The sequence below is a fragment of the Chaetodon trifascialis genome, chromosome 2 (assembly GCF_039877785.1).
Source record: "Chaetodon trifascialis isolate fChaTrf1 chromosome 2, fChaTrf1.hap1, whole genome shotgun sequence".
Lineage (NCBI taxonomy): Eukaryota > Metazoa > Chordata > Actinopteri > Chaetodontiformes > Chaetodontidae > Chaetodon > Chaetodon trifascialis.
The window spans coordinates 6827938-6847953 of NC_092057.1; the positions used below are offsets into that span (position 1 = coordinate 6827938).

General features: G+C 46.1%; 1 protein-coding gene across 4 annotated transcripts in view; it reads left to right on the plus strand.

Moving 5' to 3' along the window:
* The first annotated feature begins 284 nt into the window (after positions 1 to 284).
* The window catches only part of sh3gl2a (SH3 domain containing GRB2 like 2a, endophilin A1), a 31707-nt gene continuing 11975 nt past the window's right edge, over positions 285 to 20016 (plus strand). For 2 of the 4 annotated variants that reach the window (XM_070976345.1, XM_070976354.1), the window contains exon 1: positions 291 to 518. In XM_070976345.1, the coding sequence (XP_070832446.1) occupies positions 474 to 518 (45 nt within the window). In that variant the 5' untranslated portion in view covers positions 291 to 473. Of the gene's footprint in view, positions 519 to 20016 lie in introns of all 4 variants that reach the window. The other 2 variants (XM_070976363.1, XM_070976372.1) reach the window with 2 other exon arrangements.

A 20016-nucleotide genomic window follows, 5' to 3' on the forward strand; every position in this document is an offset into this window, starting at 1 on the left:
TCTCATCAGAGGGAAAAGCACCAAAACTAATTACATCAACGAGTGTTTTTTCTTTCTTTCCAAAGGGACAGACGTGGTAGGAGAATGTCATTTCATCTTAATGTCAGATTAAAGCTTCAATGGAGACCTGTCCCCCACTTCGTCCTTGTCCTTCCACTAAACGAGCTTAGATTAGAAATACCTCAGCCTCCTTTTAGAGAGTCGAGCCCAGCCGTGATGAGGAGGCGGCCGCTTTAAAGGGAGCTGGCTCCGACGTCAGCGCCGTTTTAGACATGTGGGTTTGACATCCAATAGCCTGATCAGGGCTTTAGTCAGCCCCTTTCTCACAGGAGATCCCTCCGGTGAAGACCAGCGTAGACAGGACGTAGCGACGGCTGCAAGATCATCACCAGACACAGTTAGGACCGAGATTTCCTCCTCTCACGCCCGCAGCATCAGTTCATTCTCCCGGCTAGAACCACCGTTAGGCAACCATGTCTGTAGCGGGGCTGAAGAAGCAATTCCACAAAGCCACTCAGGTAAGAGGACCTGAACGCCGGATCCCACCACGCTGAAGGGTCACCCTGCTGGAGAGCAGTGGATGGCAGCCTCGGTGGTGGAGACTCGTGTTTAAAACCAGTGCTGCTCATGTGGAGCAGCCTGCAGAGGTTTCTCCATCGGCTCCCTCTGAGTCTCTCTGCTGTCCTGGTGCTGAAATGTGATCCACTGAAAGCCCGGCGTGCTGCAGCACTGCGCCAATCCAACACTTTATTACTCGTGTTTGCGCTGCAGCCTCCGCTGTGATTTATGACCGTTATTTGACACGTGAGGGGACGATGCTCGGTGATTATTCACTGTCATGTTTCTGTGTGGCCGTCATGGAGGCAGGTGTCACGACAACAGGATGACGGCGAAGCCAGGCACGTCAGTTCCTCTCAGTACCCTTCAGATGACTTTCCGCTCAGAACAAACAGCAGAGCTGCGGCTCATGGCTTCCGATCACACTTGCAATGCGCAAGTTGTTGCCCTAAATGAAGGATGCTCTTAATGAGTGCTTCCTTCAGCCGACCACAGAGGGAACTCCGACGCGCAGACGTTATGCAATCGTTAAGTGCGCTTTGGCGGAAATCCGCTCCAGCCAGCAGCGCACGGCATGACCCCCGCGCCCTCTAAACGCATTTATGGCCTATTGCGGGACACCAGTGATTAATTAAAAGATGTCTGTCCTGTCTTATTGTAGCACAGGGACGCTTGGACCCATGCGTGGGTATTAGCCAATCAGGTGAGAGCGCAAAGCTAATAAATAAGGGAAGAAGGTGGAGACCGCAGGCTGCCCCCCTACACACTGTGTCTGTCCATGTGTTTGAGACTATCCAGGACACTTGGGCTCTGGAAGAGCTCTGACTCCTCTTGTTGTAGAATAGATTTTCAGGCTCCGTCCTTTGCCCTGTGTGGTGTGCGGCTGGTGGTGGTCTCTGGTCGCGGGTGTGGTCAGGCTGCTGGCCGTTCACTCCCTTTTGATCGTGATATGGACGTGTGTTTAGGCTGATGTTACATGTCTCACAGCCAGATTACTCCCAGTGACTGTGGTGATGCAACGGTCTGTCCCAACTTCCTGTCTGTGCTTTTTCAGAATTTGACTAAATATTTGAATCAGTAGTCAGTTGTTGCAGATAATAATTTTTACTCCTGAGCTCAGACCATCAGTAACTTTGAAGGCTGTCAGAATGGGATCTGGACGGTCAGAGGTATGAACAGCTCTGTCGCTCCAGGCCTCTGAGTTTATTTCTGGTGTTCGCTGGGAGCTCCAGCTCATCTGGGGGGGGTATCCGTTCCTCGGGGTGAGTCGCAGTGATGCTGACAGTCAGCTTCAGGACTCCCGGATCCTGGCTGACTCACATGAACGTGCTCCTCCGTGCCTCCTCGTTCTCCAGTTCAACCAGTCTCCGAATGGCTTCAGTTACAGCCCCCAGTTTGCGTCATGCCTCAGCTTTATGAGCAGTGGTCCCAGAGATTAAAGGGAATAATGATTTAATTGTGACACTGATAGTAGTGTCTCTCCTGAAGGTCAGCGTGTGGAGATATTAAGCTCTCTTAATTGCATGCTGGAGCCGAATAATTGAGGACGAGGTGGCAGTTTGTGAGGACAGGAGTTAATTTAACAGCTGGGATCCAGGATGGTGACACACAATGGAGTCTAGTTTGTATTTTTAGTTAATCTGTGATGCCGTTGGTCATTTAGGTTATTGTTCATGTCACACTGACACTGAGAGGCTTGTGCAGGAATGCTGCACTTATGGATCCAACATGGAAGAGTTTCATCGTGTTCGCAGATTAAATAAAAAGAAAACATGGTTTTGCCGTTATTACACCTCTCAGTTTTAATCAGCGGCTCGTTGATCAGACTGGGAGCAGACAGCAGCCGCACAGGGATTAGACGGCTGCAGATTGTGTTAATTCTGTGTGATGAGTCTATTGTCACCCATTAGCTGAACCGTCGCTGCCTCCCTGCATACGTTAGCTACTCCACAGCCACAAATGCATCTCTGTGTGTGTGAGGCGAGGCTGCATAAGAGTGTCTGTATTTGTAAATATGCATACAGATGTGTGGCTCTGCGTGTGCGTGCGTAAAGAGGTGTGGGTGAGTGTGTAAACATGCAGTTGATGCGGCTGAAATTGTAGATTTTTGCACAGCTTCAGTTTTATTCCCAGTGTGTGACTCAGTCGGCTCTTGGAGTAGAGTTAGCCGTCTCTGTGGTCTCCCGCCGTCTGTTCCTCACCGTTACACCCCCCCATCCCCCAACACACACACACACACACACACACACACACACACACACAGTGTCTTCTTCTCCTGACTCACAGTGGCAAAAGGCTCCCTTTGCCCTCAGTGCTCCCATGCACAGCCCTGTAATCCAGACCCAGACTCACAGCAGTCTGGCCACAGACATGTCCACCAACCGGACCCCAGCACATGAGGAGGGGGGGTCACGGGGATTAAGGGATGGGACCTGGATTTAAAAGAGTCAGATTCAGAGTCAGGGGTTTGGCAAAATGAATATCAGCATTAATGGAATAGTTTGGGTTTTTGAGAAATGTGCTTATTCACAGAGGGTTAGATGAGAAGGTTGAGACCACCCTCATGTCTGCACAGCAAATATGGAGCCAGCAGCCAGTTATCTTAGCATAAAGACTGGAAACAGAGGCAAACAGCTAGCCTGGCTCCATTTAAAGGTAACAAAATCCATTCTGTGCCAGTGACTTCCTGGAGTGTCCTTCGGTTAAAACTGGTCCCAGCCAAGAAACAGTCCAGCACATAATCCTCCAAAAGCGGCAAAATATTGTTTTTACACTTGGATTTTTGTAAGGATTAAACAAATGAGATGTAACCTGTTAATAAAGGAGCTTTAGAAATGCTGGTAGATGGATGTTGATTACTGTTGGACAGAGCTATTAGCTATTAGCTATTAGCTATTTTCAGCTAATCCAACCAAATTAAATATACAACAAATCAAGGTTCTTAATCAAATTGATGCAAAATCATATGAAAATCCAGCACTGGCTGAAGGCAGTCCTGCTCGTTGGTTTGTAATCCCACCAGCAGCAGTATAAGCACATACTGAAGGAAGAGCTGTCCTGTCTGTAGCTATTGGACAGCAGAGGACGTCTTCTTAGGTCTGTGATGACATAAAATCTGAAGATAAAACATTTCAATAAAGAAAAGGAGCCACGATAACTGGTTTCTCTGCAGATCGGAGCAGATTGCACATCCTAAAATGCTGCATTGACCTTAGAGTGGAACCCTGTGCATCTCTAATTGCTAATTAGCTGTGCAGCTTTGTCTGAAGTTAAACGTGCAGCATCTGCTTCAGGAGAGGCAGAAAATCCTCCTGCCTGTGCTCGAGGGCTCGCAGCATTTCTCCAGCACAGACTTCATGCAGCCTACCAAGAGAAACGGCTCATAAAAGGCAGAATGCCATGAAGAGACTGGAGATTTATGATACACACACACACACACACACACACACACACACACACACACACACACACACACACACACACACACTCAGTTTCACCTTCTCACATACATCACAGAGTAATTTATGTCACAAAGCCTCAATCACACTTTTCACTCTCTCTCTCTCTCTCTCTGCCTCCCTCTCTCTCCCTCTCCCTCTCTCTCACCCAAGGACATGGAGGCTCAGAGTGGTGCATTAATAACAAGGGGCCATTTTAAAGAGAAGGGAAGCACAGGCCATGAAGGGCAGAGCCCAGCGTGCCCACCATAAATATGGACTATGTAATGAAGCGATGCGCTCCACATGCACTGCGACTCTTTGGGACAGTTTGTCTCAGAGAAGCAGCGTCAGCCTGCTGTAAAACTTACGCCACACGTTTCTCCTCTTGGTGTCTTCTCACTGCTGTGTTTTGACGATTGCTCGCCTTTTTTACGTCACGAGTCAACGCCACCTCAGAGTCAGATGAGTCATGCTCAGAGCAGCTGCTTCTTCCATGATGGCTCTGTTCCCACGGAGAGTCGTGTGTGTCAGGGGGTTGTACGGGTCTGCAGCTGATGGTGTGTGCATGCATGGGAACCTGCTAACATGATGCTTTTATTTGAGGCTGTTAGATCCACTGAACTCACGTCCAGTTGCCTCTGGAAAGCACGTTGAGGTACCGCGACATGGATGAATGAGAAGCGTCTGAACCAGTGTTTCCTCCTGGAGCCTCACTCTCCTGCTTGTTGTTAGATTTTAATCGAACCCCAGTTCGAACGCCGGTGTTTGTATTTATCTTAAGGCTGCAGATGTGTTATCTCAGTGGAGTGAGTGTGCGCTGCCAGCAGGAAGACGACATGCGTTGATGAAATAGAAACTGCAGGAGGAAGAGGGGAGAAGAAGAGGATGGCAAGCAGATTTAGAAAGTGTGCCAGAGTGAGCGAGGAGGAGGACAAGAAAACAAGGGTCTGTGAGGGGTTTGGTGTGGCTGCTTTTCCAATTAAAACGTTTGCTTTTCTTCTTGTGAATGTCAAAGAGAGACTGATAAGAGTTGCTGCTTTCACATCATGTATAAAAGAGTAAAGTTACTTGTTTTTACCTTTTGATATTTAGTGAGTTTGAATGTGAACAGGTTTGATTCTCTCGACCCTTTAGTCCACCTTTGAGCTGCAGCGTAAATACTGAAGGACTCATTGCTCTTCATCATGTCCAAATTGATCCACTTCTGCAAGACTTTACCAGATTTTAATGCTATGAGATGCTATTGTAGAGCGAGTACTGTGTGAAATATCAGCTGTATTCTCGGCTGCTTATATATATGGGACACACACAGTCCATTAATTATAATAAATACTAATACTAAATCTGATCTATCTCAAGACTTGTGTCAACACAGTGTTTAGAATCACAAATAAGACGTGGAAACTTGCTGGCAGCCTGTTCTCACTTTTAAACGGCAGCAGCAGAACACCTGCAGATTGGAGAGGCGTCACACGGTGAACTCCAGGTAGTAATGTCACCCATTGTGTTTTAGAAATGAATTCTTCGGCTGTTTCAACACGTCGCTGAGGGAAGCTGGAAAACAAAGCCAGGACGCCTTTGAGGAACAGCTGTACGAGCAGCGTGAAGTGTTGTGTGACTGAATTATCTGGCGAGATACAGCAGCTACGTTCACGAACCTGTGCTGGGATCCATGTCTGTCCGGGTGCTTTCGGTGCTGTAATCCCTTATTTTGTAGTCAGCCCGGGTTTGAGTAGAGGTTTCCCAGTGCGTGTGCTGAATACTAATATCAGCACTACACACTTCTTACCCTCGTCGTGTTGTGTGCAGCATTATGATTCATCAACTGATTTTAGCTTAAAGGCAAATGATTAAGTATCAGGGACCTTTTTGCTCGGTGCATTTAATTCTTTGTGTGTGTGTGCAGGTGCAGGCGTATCCAGCATTTCTCTCCTTAGAAAAGGGTCTGCGGTGTGCAGGCGTGCATGTGAGTGTGCAGAGACGCACATCCGTTCACGCCTGTGGACAGGAGCGCGGCCCGTGGATGTGGCTGACGCCTGCGGGGCTTTAGGGCAGCAGATTGCGAGTGGGTGACTCATCCAGCCTGGATCCTCAGTAGGCCTACTGCAGTGCAGCGTAAAACAGATCCAGCTGGGAGATAACAGATGGGCGGGAGGGACAAAGAGAGTGGAGCGAGATAAGAGAGGACGAGAAAGGAGGGGGAAGAGGAGTAGATGGAGAGCAGCCTTGAGCAGGTAGAGAGTGGCAGAGAGATAAAGGGAGAATTCAGCCAAGAGATGCTGAAGGCGAGAGCAGGAGGAGGGACTCAGGAGCGAGTGGAGAACCGTCCGTCTGCAGGGACGCACTCTCCTTCAGGTTTCAGGAGACATTTCTACCAACCTTATTAATTCTGGGTTCTGCTGCAATTCAGGGTTGTTTTCATTACCAGTTATGGTTTGAACTTTCTCAATTAATCAATCTGTCTACAACGCAAAACGTCCATCAGTATTTCCCAGAGCTCAATGTGGCATCTTCAAATTACTTTTGAACAAATCCCAAAAATATTCAGTTCGCTACAATGTTGCTGCCAACAGAAGCAGCAAATCAGCACAGCTGAGAAAACGTCTGGAACTTGGATTGAAAAATTACTGAAATGATGATTCGATGATAAAATGATTTGTTTGAACATTTTTTAATTATCGCTTTCTACAATATCCACACCTGACAGCCGCTGGTGGTGCAGAAATACTCTGTCAAAAGCAAAAGTCATGCATTTCAATTTATACTTAGATCAAAGTACCAAACTCACAATGCACAACGGCCCATTCACAATATTTTAAGTAGATGTTATTTTATTTTAGTAATTTATGCATTAATTGTACTTTAATGTTGCAGCTGGTGCAGGTGGAGGAGCAGATGGTGCTAATCTTTACTTTCTGTACTGCTGTGAAGTTTAATCTGTAACAATACAAAATAACTCATCTGTTGGTCATATTTTGTAGTAATAATCTGCAAAGAAACCAGTAACTGCAGCTTTAAAATGAATGTAGTGGAGTTAAAAGTGTGATATTTGCCTCTGGATTGAAGTAGAAGTGGACAGTTAGAAAAATGTAAAAATGTAGTGTGAAGTTAAAAAAGGCGATTACGGTTAATAAAAAGGTAAATGTTGAGGCAGGTAAAGGATGTAAACCCCTCCCCGACCTTTGCACCCCCACATTCTGCCTCACTGCACGTGTCCCACACTACCTCCGGCGTTGGCGCTGAACCTTGGCGTTGGACAGAAATCGTGACCGTCCGATGTGGACGTGGCTCCTCGGGGAGCCGGGCTGAGTATCAGGTGTGATGTGGTTCGTCCAGTCTGCTGTTTCCTCGTGAGTCAGAGGACAAAGACTCATTGTTGAAATGATCTCTGAGGAATCTGATGCAATTGTGCCGGCCAACCCAGTGCGCCCAGTTTTGGCCCAGTGCGGATCAGCAATGAGGCAGAAGCGATGCTGCACTGGATGGAGTCCAGCAGCACCTGCAGCAGCGTACCTCCGTCCTTTTACCTTCATTTTCTTCCCTCCCTCATGGCGCTCCTCCAGCTCTTCACCTTTGCTTGTCATTTTCCTTCCGGCTTAAAAGAAATCCGTTTTCACTCACCACAGTCAAGCTCTTTCTCTTGATTGCCGTCTCTCACTTGCCCTCAGACACGTTTTGCAATATATTCAGGCAGCAGCGAGTTTTTTTGACTAGCGTGAGTGGAAAATGTCACCTCCATCACCTCACCTCCCACAAACGTCCTCATTAATCTCCGTGACACTCCATAAATCCTTTGGAGAGCAGCACAACAATGACTTTTTGTCTGTGGACTCATGAGCATGTGATCAACATGACTCGCCATCTCCAGAGCTGCTGCTAAACGTTGTAATGAGGTGTGGCCCGAAACAACACGATAACAAGTCCGACGTGAACTGCATATCTCAACAAATCCCATAGATTTACTGCAGCTGTGATGCCAAGAAAGACAGGATGTTGTGTCAAACATGAAACAGAATGTGATGATCTGCTGACCCGTTTGACACAAACTGACCTGAAAACAGCACAAAGTCAATATATTTAGTGTCTGAGCTCATCGGCTTCACTGATTTCTGTAAATATCTGCTTATTGTGAATCTGATGCAGCAACACGTTTCACAGACTGGGAAAGATGTGGAACGCTCCAAAAACACCTGTTTGGATCATTCCACAGGTAAACAGGCTCAGTGGTAACAGGTGAGAGGATCATGACTGGGTATGAAAGGGGCATCCTGGAAAGGCTCAGTCGTTCACCACTTTGTGAACACATGATTAGATGAAGGAGATGAACACATGGACTCAGAGAGACTTTGCTAACACAGTTTGTTTGGAAATGACTGCATTCGGTTTTATTATGCATCCCAGCTCTTTGAGTGGGGTTGTGAGGGTGTTGAATAGGAGAGTGAACTTCAGCAGAAACCTTGAATGAACCGTCGGCGGCGTCACGTTCGACCGGAGGCTTGAGAGCTGGACTGTGGAGCTCAGTGCGCTGACGTCAGCTTTGCTCTGGAGGTTAATGACAGACGGACCAGAACTATTCTTAGCTGGTCCTGTGGTTAAAGGCTGTCGGCATATTTTGAATGAGAACGAGGTAAACTCATTCACATGTCCTCGTCCAGGGGACGGGGGACATGTGAACGAGCGGTGCTGAGTCGACTTCAGCGCCGTTCGCTTGAGCTTTTCGGTTTCTGGATAGAAAGTGAGCTGTGTTCGTCGCCCTGCGCTTCCTCTTTTCCACTGCTTTTCTTCTCATCCTCCGTCTCTCCCAGCATCAGTATTCAGGCCATGATTTGATGTTTTATTCAGGACTGCTATATTATATATTCTGGGCATCAACCACTGCAGGAGAGACAGCCGATGGCTCGAGGCTGGAAAAGGGAAATTCTCAGGACCCGTTTTAAGGCTTTTCTTACCAAACATAACAAATTTGCTAATTTTGTTGTCATTTTCATCTCCATGACTGTTTTTAAAGATATTTATCACCGATATGCTGAAAATTAGTAAATCACACAACAAAACAACACCATTAGGTTTTAGACAGAACATTCTTGCAGGGAGTGAAGCAGTTTACTTTCATGCATGTAAATGATAAGACTGAATGAATCTGCCTCCATACTCACACTCACACACCCACACACACACACACACACACACACACACACACACACACACACACACACACACACACACACACATCTACTGCAGGGACATTCAGGTCACATCCTTATCACCCTAATCCATAACCCTGAAGCCTGCAGAACACTCTCCTTGAAACCCATTCACCATGTTGTTTATTGGCCTTTGTTAGTGCCGTGGACGTATTGGAGTAATGAAGGGCCATGCAGCGGATATTTCCAGATATGGATGTTTTTAAATCCCCAGAGACCTTGTGAAGATGTCATGTGTAGTGCATCTGCTCAGGGGTTAAAGGTCAAGGTCCAAACAGAGGTCACAAAGGCTGAGATTTGAGACAGAAATGTAGGATTTTACTTTGATAAATTCGCATAATGCTAAAAAATAACACCGAACAAGAAGAGCAGAAAAACAGGTCGACAGCCGAGGTCCAAATTTAGTGTTTGGCAGCAGTTTAATGTAATAATTGGCCTGAGGGTGGAGTCAGAGCAAAGGGCTTAGGCTGCCTGTGTCAGTCTGTTCATCATGTCGTGAGCATGAACATGTTCGGACACGCATGAAGCAGCGTTACATGTTTTATCTGTGTGATGATGTGTAAGCAGAGGGATTATCATTATCATCCCTCTTATTAGATGTTGTGATGTTACACTGTGTGGTGTTTGCTGAGCAGAGATGTCAAAAATGAGCTCGAGGGGTGGAGAAAATGCATATTTATGTGGAGCCGTAACCAGCAACTGCCTCAGGACACTGTCCAACAGTTTTCAAGACATTTAACTAAAAGAGAGAGATTTCGACCTGCCGGTTCGTCCTCTTGGGACCATGAATGTGTGCACAGTATTTCACGACAGTCCGTCCAGTGGTTGTTCAGATATTTGGACCAAAGTGAGCTGATGCTGCTAGTGAGGCTAAAAACACAAACAGGCCAAACAGAGTGACAGCAAGAGATGTACTTTAGATTACAGCAGATGCATTTATTCCTTCACTGGAAATGAATTAGAAAGGACATTTGTGTGTGAGACGGAAACGGAGACAGTGAGAGAAAGGATGATGGAGAGAGGAGAGCAAGAAGAGATGAGAGGAGGAAGTAATGGAGAGGAGAGGAGGATGTGGGGAACAGAAGAGGAGAGGAAGCTTTGCTCTCAGGCAGCTGTGGCATCACGTCCTCCGTCTAAGGCCTAATTTGACTCATGAGGGGACAGTAATGAGGGGTGGGAGGGAGCTGAACGTCTTTTACTGTGTTTACATGTCTGCTGAAGCGGCTGTCCAGCAGGGTTTGGAGGACTTTACGTATCTTTGAGTGAGGATGCTTCACTCTTTAAAAGGAAAAGGCCGTGTTCGCCGACGTAGCCGCGGCCGTGCAGTAAACTCACCCACCCTGTGCTCACACGGCGTCCATCACCAGCTGCAGGCCTGAGACTGAATGGCTTGTCAGGGATTATGCTCAGATTAATCAGAGCACAGTGACTTTGCATCGTATTGCAGCTGTGTGCGGCTGCAGCTGTAATCTGGGAAACGTGCCGCATGTGCCGGACCAGACCGCCAAACGTACCATGTGACGGCTCAGACTCCCCCTTGCTTTTGTTTTTGCCAGAGTATTATTTTTGGCTTATTTCTTCAGGGGATGTTAGTGCTGATGTTTGATTCTCACATTCAGCCACAAACTGCTGCTGAAGTCCCAGCTTCCCTTTGCTTTAGATTGTTTTATCCTCATGTTAAAGGACGATCACGCAGAGGCAGAAACAGCTCAAAGGTTAAACATCACTGAAGTCTTTTTATGTATAACAATGATGTTACTAAATGTTTTTGTGCCATGCAGTCGAGAAATGACTTATTTAATCACGCTGGTGCTTTGTACAAACAAGCCTCATTTTCTACACTTGTAAAAAGTGCCAAAGGCTCACGAGTAAATAAGTTATTTTTCTGCTGTTCGTGCTGAATGTGACAAACACCGCCCACAGACCGAGCTGTGGATGGAGCATATCTGCTCATTAAGGTGGGCGTAGACAGTCTTTATGTAGGTGTGTGTATTTGCAGCCATGTAAGCAGGCGTTAAGTAGATAAACTGGTTTGAGTTAAAGAAGTGAGTTAAGGAAGTGTGACAAGAGTCCATATATACATTTAACTGATGAGATTTTTGTTTTGGGAGAGATTTACATCAGTAAAGTTAAAATGTCCCTGCAACTGTAAACTGCAAACTGTAATGTACTATTTGCTGGCAGTCCTTTAAAAATCTCCTGAAGTAGAGGCAGAAAAGTAGACTTAAGCCTCCACACAGTGAACGTAAAGCCTGACAGATAATCTATTATCTGTGCTTTAATATTGAATTCTCAGATCTGTAGTTTTTGTGTTTCTCCTTTAGCTCTTCAGGGTGTTTGAAGCTACAGCTAGCCATTATTTAAAATATCCATTTATCTCTAATTTGTTGACAAAATGCTGAAAGAGGAAATATGAAATATGATTATGTGTTGATTAGGTGACGTGTTTTTTTGTCCAGATGTTCGGTTCACTGTCAAACATGACAAAGAAAAGCTTCACATCTGGGACCGGTCAGTGTTCAGCATCAGTACTCTGGTTTGTCTGTCCCCTCCTGTCGTGACCGTCTTCATGGACTGGAAGTCTAATCAAATCAGAGCCGTGTTGAAAAGCAGATAGTCGATATCAGATATACAGGACGCTGTCCATTCGCTCCTCTTTCAGCCTCTCAGTCTTATTGTTTGTTTTGGGAGGGATCTGTGCTGCGTGATTGAAAGTCTGTTTTGAGGGTGAAGGATTTTTTTTGCTGCTTTATTGATCGTTTCTTCCTGGATCGTCGGTCTGCTGTTGCTGCAGGATGGTTGAGCTTGAAGTTGGAAATAAAAGTCATTTATCTTCATCGGCAGCGATAATGAACCGTCCTTCGTGCCAGGCAGCGTTTGTTCTACTCGGGTCAAGCTGGCGTGAAGCGGCGTGTTGAGTTGAGGGACGTTGGTGTGTTCGGTGTCTCCAGAGGTGCAGTCTGTACACCGTCTGCACACCGTCTGCACACTGCTGGTGAATTCTGACCGCATGCTGTTTCCACTAATGGTGCAGACACGGTTTATCTGAGGTTCCCTCCAGATGCTTTATTTACTTATATGTGATGTACAGACATTTTTATTACATTTATCTTATATGAACCCTTGATGTTCACAAACGAAAGAGCAAACGAAACTTTTTAAAGTTTCACTTTTTCTCTGCATTATAATTATCAATGATTTATTTTGTTATTGAATTTTGCAAATATAAACCGTATCATAAAATTGCTTTCCAAAGCCCTTTGGAGCAGTAGTTTGATTCAATCATCTCAACTCAAGGTCCACTTAATTACCTTCTTCCAGATCTTTCAGCCACATGCTACATGTTCATGCTAAGAAAAGCCATGATGTGTCCTTGAACCCGCCAACAAAAGCTCGTAAATGTTCTGTGAGTGAAGATTATTTCTTCAAATGATTCGCCGTAGTTTTGCTTCTTTGATAAAAGATTAAAAGGAGCTAATGAAGGTTGTAATTCCTTCGCTCAGTGTGGATTTCACATGTTTTGTTATTGATTAATGGTCATGTGCTCTGCGGGAGGCTCGATGTCGACAGATGGAGTGCAGGTTTGTGTTTGCTGAGTTTTCAGCAGAAGCATCGGACGGCGGCTCAAGCATTGCTGCTCTCGGTGCATCTGTGATTGTGGGTGTGAGAAGAAAAAGGTCAAACACGTCACGAGGAGGAAAAGCCTGCGAGGGTCTTTCTGCTGGGAGACGACTTTCCTGCACGGCTTCTCGTGACGCTGTTCATGTTGATTTAACTTCTGAATATTTGAATCTCAATTCTCTGTTTACAAAGTCTTCATGTCGAGCTCCTGTGTGGATTTTTAGCATCATTATATTCTATATATCAACAGCCCACCTGCTTTCAAAGAGCAATAACCCATCCCCAGAAACATTGTTGATCACAGACTGGATCTAATTCAAAAACGACGATATGAGGAGCATTCGAACATAAAACCGATAAAAATGGCTCTCTTATGACTGATATGCTGACTGAAAGCACTGAACTACAGTTTAACAGGCAGCTGGGCTGTAATTTAAAGATAAATGATGTGGTCATGAATGTGTGGAGTGCACACACACACACACACACACACACACACACACACACACACACACACAGAGTGCAGACAGCAGCAGCTTTAATAACTATCATCAGTACTGATTTTCATAGACAACAGCATCATCACGCCCACGCAGCTTTAGCTCACGACACTGGTGGGTGCACATTAAAACAGTATTACCCTGAACGTGGTGGAAAAGTAGAACATGCTTCCCTTTTCGGTCGTGTGCTGGAGACAGTCAAGTCCTCTACAGGCCTCAAAGCGCCATCATTAGCTCTTCTGAGAGACGTGCTCGCCTTTGAAATGGAAATTGCGCAGTGGCAATCAAGTACAGAGAGAGAGGAAAGCGAGAGTGTTGTTTACTGCGTGTGTGTGTGTGTGTGTGTGTGTGTGTGTGTGTGTGTGTGTGTGTGTGTGTGTGTGTGTGTGTGTGTGTGTGTGTGTGTGTGTGTGTGTTAGAAAATCATTGTTTCAGGGTCTTTTCTTCTCAGGCAGCGATGAAAGAAAATGAGACTTTTGTTTCAGCCAATAATGATGCTGAAAGACGTCTTTAAGCTAAATGTGCTAATAGCTGATATTTTGTGCAAATGCTCGTCATCTTTTAATGGTTTCACTGACGCTCTGCAGCTCAGCCCCTCCTCCAGGATCTTTAGAGTAAAAGCTGCTTTTTTAGCTCTAATTTTGTTAGCTTTGATTCACAGAGCACATACGCTCTTATTCAGCAGCATAAAAAACTGCTCCATAGCGCTGCTAGAGGCCAGAACTCCTCAGGGCGCCTTTAATCTTTCAGTATTAACTTAAACGTTTATCACCAGGATGAAATGCAGTGTTTCTGGTTGCGTGATTTGAATGATGATGCACTTCTATCAGCCTGTATTACAGCAAACCTGTAACGCTGTGTGTTGTTGAGGCGGACGGACAGGACAGGATGTCAACAGAGAAAAGACAAAGTCTGAAGAAAAAGGCAAAAGAAGAAACAGGTGAGGTTAGCAAACAAGCAAGAAGTGAGTGAGTAAGTGGTTCAGAAATGATTTGACTTGAGCTCGGTGAGTCTTTCGCACCGTCTCCAGGTCGCTGGGCAGACGTGCCGGTGGTCTGTAGGTGGTCTGGCAGAGTGATACTGAGAGTGTGACTGTCCTAAAAATACTGGTAATGAGCAGACAGCAGAGATACAGCTGATGGATGAAGGCTTGTTTAGCTGTTCCTGTTTAGCTGGACTCTGATAACAGCAGTGAATGAGCTCATGTAAAAAAATAGATATAAAACACACGTGATGAGTGCATCTTCATGTGAGTGTACAGTAAACACAGTCACTCATATTTGTCAGCTGCACACTCAGTCCAATTGTGCAGCTCAGCAAAAGCTTCATCCTTCATGTTGTGTGTCCGTCGTTACTCATCCTCCATCTTTGTCTCATCATCGAGTATCCCAGAGCTCACAAGCTCTGGCATGCCTTCCTCACACACACACACACACACACACACACACACACACACACACACACACACACACACACACACACACACACACACACACACACACACACACACAGTGCCAGCTGTTTCTCTCCCCTTCCTCACCCATTTACCGAGCGGTACATGGAAGGACGAGTGTGCGCACATCTCCCCAGCTGCAGATTCATCCCTGCTGTTACGTAAGAGCCGTGCAAAGGCTTACAAATCAGATTAGAATAGCCACAGGCCTCACACTCACAGAGGATAGAGGTCAGTGAAGCAACATGGCCAACCATGAATCTGGACAGGGGAGACGCTGGTGCCCCGTCCTGTCCGGGAGCTCGTCCAATCAGCCTGACGCCTACCTGTCCTGCAGGTTTTGAATTGTCTGAACCGGCTTTTGTCATTGGCGCTGCTTGTTTCGCAGCCAGGCCTCCCGTTGAGTTTTGTCCCTCTCACGCCGCCTCGGGCCTTGGTGTTCTGCTGGATTAGCATCATCCCAAAACAGCTGTAATTGGAGCAGGAACCGGCCACCCCCACGTCGGCACCGAGCACCAGGATTTAAAATGACAAATGGATCTTGCTCGATTCCACGAGAGCACAGGTCAACTCTCAGTACAGTTATAGGTCTGCGTCTAAATAAAGTGTTAAAGTCTGTTCTAAGTTTGGTCCTTCAGGCGCTGCAGTGCGTCATCAGCTTGGAGTCAAGATTTTACCGTGGCAGCGTTGACTCCAGCTATGGTGAATGCAGTCAGACATATTGTTGAGACACAGCCGTGAATATACTGTTTGAGCGCCGCGACTCCTCGAGGGTATTTGGAGGTGAGAAGAGGGAAAAGAGATAAAGACAGAAGTGGACGGGAAGGGAGGAGGAAACCAAGAGAGGCAGTCTGAAAACAGAACAAAAGAAGATGAGACAGAGATCTTTCAGGCGTTGTTGTGCGATTGTTTTTGATTTGGCAGTTCACGGTCATTTTCCCAAATGGCCCGAGTCTTTGTGTCTCTCTGCCTCCGTCCTCATTCATCGTCTTTTCTCCTCTTACAACACACACACACTGAAAACAGAGAGTTTGACGGAGAGAAAATGGGGGAAAATGTACCAGTTCCTCTTTGGAGAAATGTGAAAACTTCTCTGCGCCACCACATGCTGGGAGACGCTCCCGCTCAAACTTCTCCCCACAAAGGGGTAAAAAGGGCAGTTAGGGTGGAGGGAGGTGGAGGAGGTGGAGGGGGTGGATGTTTTAATGCTGTCAGGAGGAGTCAGATCCTCCTGTTATTGTCCAGCAGCAGGGGCTGTCCTCCTAATAGCCTCGCTAATCACTCCTGTCATTTTTAATCTCCCTCTTCCACCCAGGGCGTATTTAAAGCAGGGGCCTCTGTGTGCCCAGCCAGGATTAGACCGGTGAGCAGGGGAGGAGGGAGGGAGGAGGCGTGGGAGGAGGCGTGGGAGGCAGGAGGGAGGAGCAGCAGCAGCAGGCAGCACGCTCCTGGCGCGCCTCACATTGGACGCCATGTGACTGATGCTAATGCTAACAGTACAGCTGTGAATGCTTAAAATATATCACGGAAATGCTGTGGCTGATGAGGACATGCTTCAGCTGCACAGACTGCAGGAATAGCATTTAAATTACATTCTAACAGTGTTATTACAGACATGTGAGTAAGTGATCTTTGCTAATTAAATGAATCCTGCAGTGAGAGAAATCATATTTATTCTCTTTTTAGCCGCATTCAGTGTGACTCAGCGTCAGTCTGTCAGTAAATATCTCAGCAGTTACGTGGACTGACATTAACATTCATGTCTGCACCAGGATGAAATCCAGGAACTCTGGTGATCCTCTGACTTCAGAGTTTTTAAGTTGTTCAGGACCAGATGGCTCCAAATCTAATGCCATTCCCATCAGCTGCCGCTTGTGTTTAGTGCTAATTAGCACATGTTAGCATTAGCGCACACTAAACTAATAAACATTATGTCTAACATCAAATGTGTAAACATGAGCATCTTAGCATGCTGATGTTAGCATTCAGCTCTACTGCTGCCTCTTGTTCTTTTTTAGTTTTCCAACCTTTTTTTTTTTTTAACAAACATCAATAAAATGCATTTTTAAAAGCAAATCGAGTTCTCACGTTTGGGAATCCACTGTGGGGTTATTTTTCAAAAAGTTCATGAATGAACATCGTTTTAAAGTCCTTGGGTTTCCTCTTCTTCACAAATGCAACTTTTTCCACCCACATTGAGCCTGACAGCCTTTTAACCACTAAAGATGAGAAATGAGAGCTGGTGTTACACCAGTTGTTTGTTTGGCATGAAAAATACATCAAGTTAAGCAAAATGAATTCATTACTTTGTCACGAAGAGGCCAAACACTGAATAGTGAAAGTTTACTGCCTGCCTGCAAATCAGATGATCAAACTGGAGCTGTGGACTTAAAACAGGCAAATAAAACAAACAGGATTGAACTGCTAAAGCTGCTTTTCGAGTTAAGAAATAATGGATAAAGAAATGCAAAAATATTAAGCTTTCAATCAAAGAGTTTGTGTTGTTCTAATGTAAGAACGGATCCACTAATCCACAAATATTTAGAACGTACAAAACCGGCTGTAGAAACACGAGAACAAGCAGCCCGACGTCGTCCTCGGGCCTGTGTGTGCATGTGGAGATATGCTGTAGTATTGATCGCGCTGCGTTCTGCAGAGAGGCCTAATCTAAAACAAACGCTTGATGTGCTTCCGTTCGGTTTCCTCGGCAGCTCTTTAATAGTATTAGCTCAGGGTGTCTTACACAGGTGTAAAGCCCTGCTGTTTAAACTCTCCGGTCGTGTTTGCCAGGAGTGCCTCCATTAATCTGCGTGGGCAGTCGTCTTCATAGAAAAGAGAGTGCTGTCGGCCTGCAGGCGAGTCGTCTCTGCTGATTAAATAGAGCAGAGTCGGAGCTGTTGTCTGGTAATTCTTCTTATTTTGTGAAATTATATCGTACGTCAGTGTCGTATGAAACCCTGAAAGTCTGAAGCGAGCCATTCTTGAAATGATTACACCAGTGGGACAGAGCCAGGCTAGCTTTTCCCCTCCGTTCCCTCTCTTGATGCTAAGCTAAGCTAACCAGCTGCTTGCGGTAGCTTCATATTTGTCATACAGATGTTAGAGGCATTAATCCAGTGTTTGTCCATCAAACCTCAGCCCCACAGCTTCAACAGTTATCTCCCTCTTTAAAGCCCACATTTTAATTTTAAATCCCAGTTTGAGTTAATATAAACAAATCAGAGCGTCACATCTTAGTTGCTGCATCATATTCAGTTTTACAAATTCTTCTCTACAGATTATTTTAACCTCTGCCCTCATGCTAAGTAACATGAGTCATATGTGTCTGATTTTTATAAAAATGTAGATATAATGTCTGTTGAATGAGGACTTTTGAGAGCTGTGCAGGGCTCAGTATTTATTTCTTGCCCTGCTTGAGAAACTTGTCACGCGACGTGGCAAAAACTAGCATATTCTGTAAAAGAGAGTAAAAAGAAGACAATGAGGCAGCTGCTCCTTTTAGTCGGATCGGTCTGGACTCGTCTAAGATGCTCTTCCTCGGACTAAAATCCATGACTTGAGAGGTTTTGTGAGTGCAGAATCCCTCTCAGTGTAAATACACTGTAAGCTGACCTGTTACATCAGGCAGTTTTTCAGCTTTACTACACCTTGTTTGTGTCACCTGAGGCGCTGCGAATGCTGACGTGCTCTGAAAACCCGCTGTGAGAGCGTGTCAGGACGCAGGCTGCTGTCTGGCCCGGGTGCCGATGATGATGCTGATGATGCAAGAGGTTTTGGGAGGGGGAGGAAGGGAGGATGCCCTGCAGTCTTTGGCTCTCTGGGCTATTTTCCTCTCCACATTTAGCTTTTTTAATCTGGTCTGAGTTGCTTTACATGGCTGCCAGTTGGAGAGAAAAATGCAGAGTGATGAGAGAGAAAGAGCCGAAACCTCGTGTGAACCAGACCTGGAGGTTTTCTGTGTGTTAACCTGATAGCTGTTGTTTTTGGACAGTCGGCCTCCACTTTGGATCAGACTGAAATATGTGATTTGTACAGATGAGGACTCCCGGATGATGAATCCTAATGAATTTGGTGATCCAGTGACTTTTCCTCCAGCGCTGCCATGAGCTGACTGAATCCTAATAACTAGTGATCCTCTAACAGTGACAGTCACATCAGCCTCAGCTTCAGCCTTCAGTGACTGTTGGCAAATGTTAGCATGCTTACATGCTAACCTTAGATTGCACCAGCTAAACATCAGCATGTTAGCATTGTCCTTGTGAGCATGTGAGCCGATTAGCATTTAGCTAACTGCTGTGCTGAAGTGTAGCCTCACAGAGCTGCTAGCATGGCTGCAGGTTCTGGTGTGCATTGTTTTGAATTATTCTCTGTTTATAAAAAACACTTGATTGAATATGAGATTTGTGTGTGTATGAAGGATAAGCCAGCCCGAGGCCTCTGGTGAAACCTTATCCCTGCACTGTCTCTCCGTCTACAGGCACCACAAATAAGCTGCGTGTGCATTTACTCACACGTCTTCACGACCACGAGCGCATGAGCTCGCATGTGACGTCACAGGTTACATATTGCCTACGCCACTGCTCCTGTTTCCCAGCAGCCAACTGCGCATTTTACTTATCGCTGGAAGGTTCACTTCCCACTGCTGCCACTGCTGCTCAGTTCACCTTGTGGTGTCCTTCCCCTGCAGGGAGGATGAGGGAGAGGGAGAGGAGTGGGAGGGCTAAGAGAGAGTGACGGGTGGAGGAGGCTGGTTGTTGAGTGAGGGACAGATTATGGGGACACAGAGAGATCCTTAATGTGTGAAGACACGGGGACGCTGCTGCTTCCCCAGGAGGTTTCACATGGCTGGTTTCTTGGTCATTAGGTGAGATTGGTGGCTTGGGTCACATTTAGTTAGTGTGCTGGGAAAGGATCAATCTTCACTCCTGTGGTTATTTGCTGTGACATGCTGTGTAGTCCTGTAGCGTCTCTGTACGTGTACGTGCGTCCCCCTTCCATCACTTCGCTGTCTCCTCAGCTCGCAGCCATCAAGGGACGACACCGGCTCTGTCTTTGCTCTCCACTTTGCAAGTGTCTGGGGCATGAAGGTGCGTTGACAGCAGCCATGAGCAGCAGTGTGCACAGCAGCAGCACTCAGAACAGCTCATTTTCATTCATTCATTTGCTCTTTCCCTGCCAAGCTATACGCGTGTCCCCAGAGGCGCTGCTTGACAGAGCTGTTTTCCATCCATTTAGCTTAG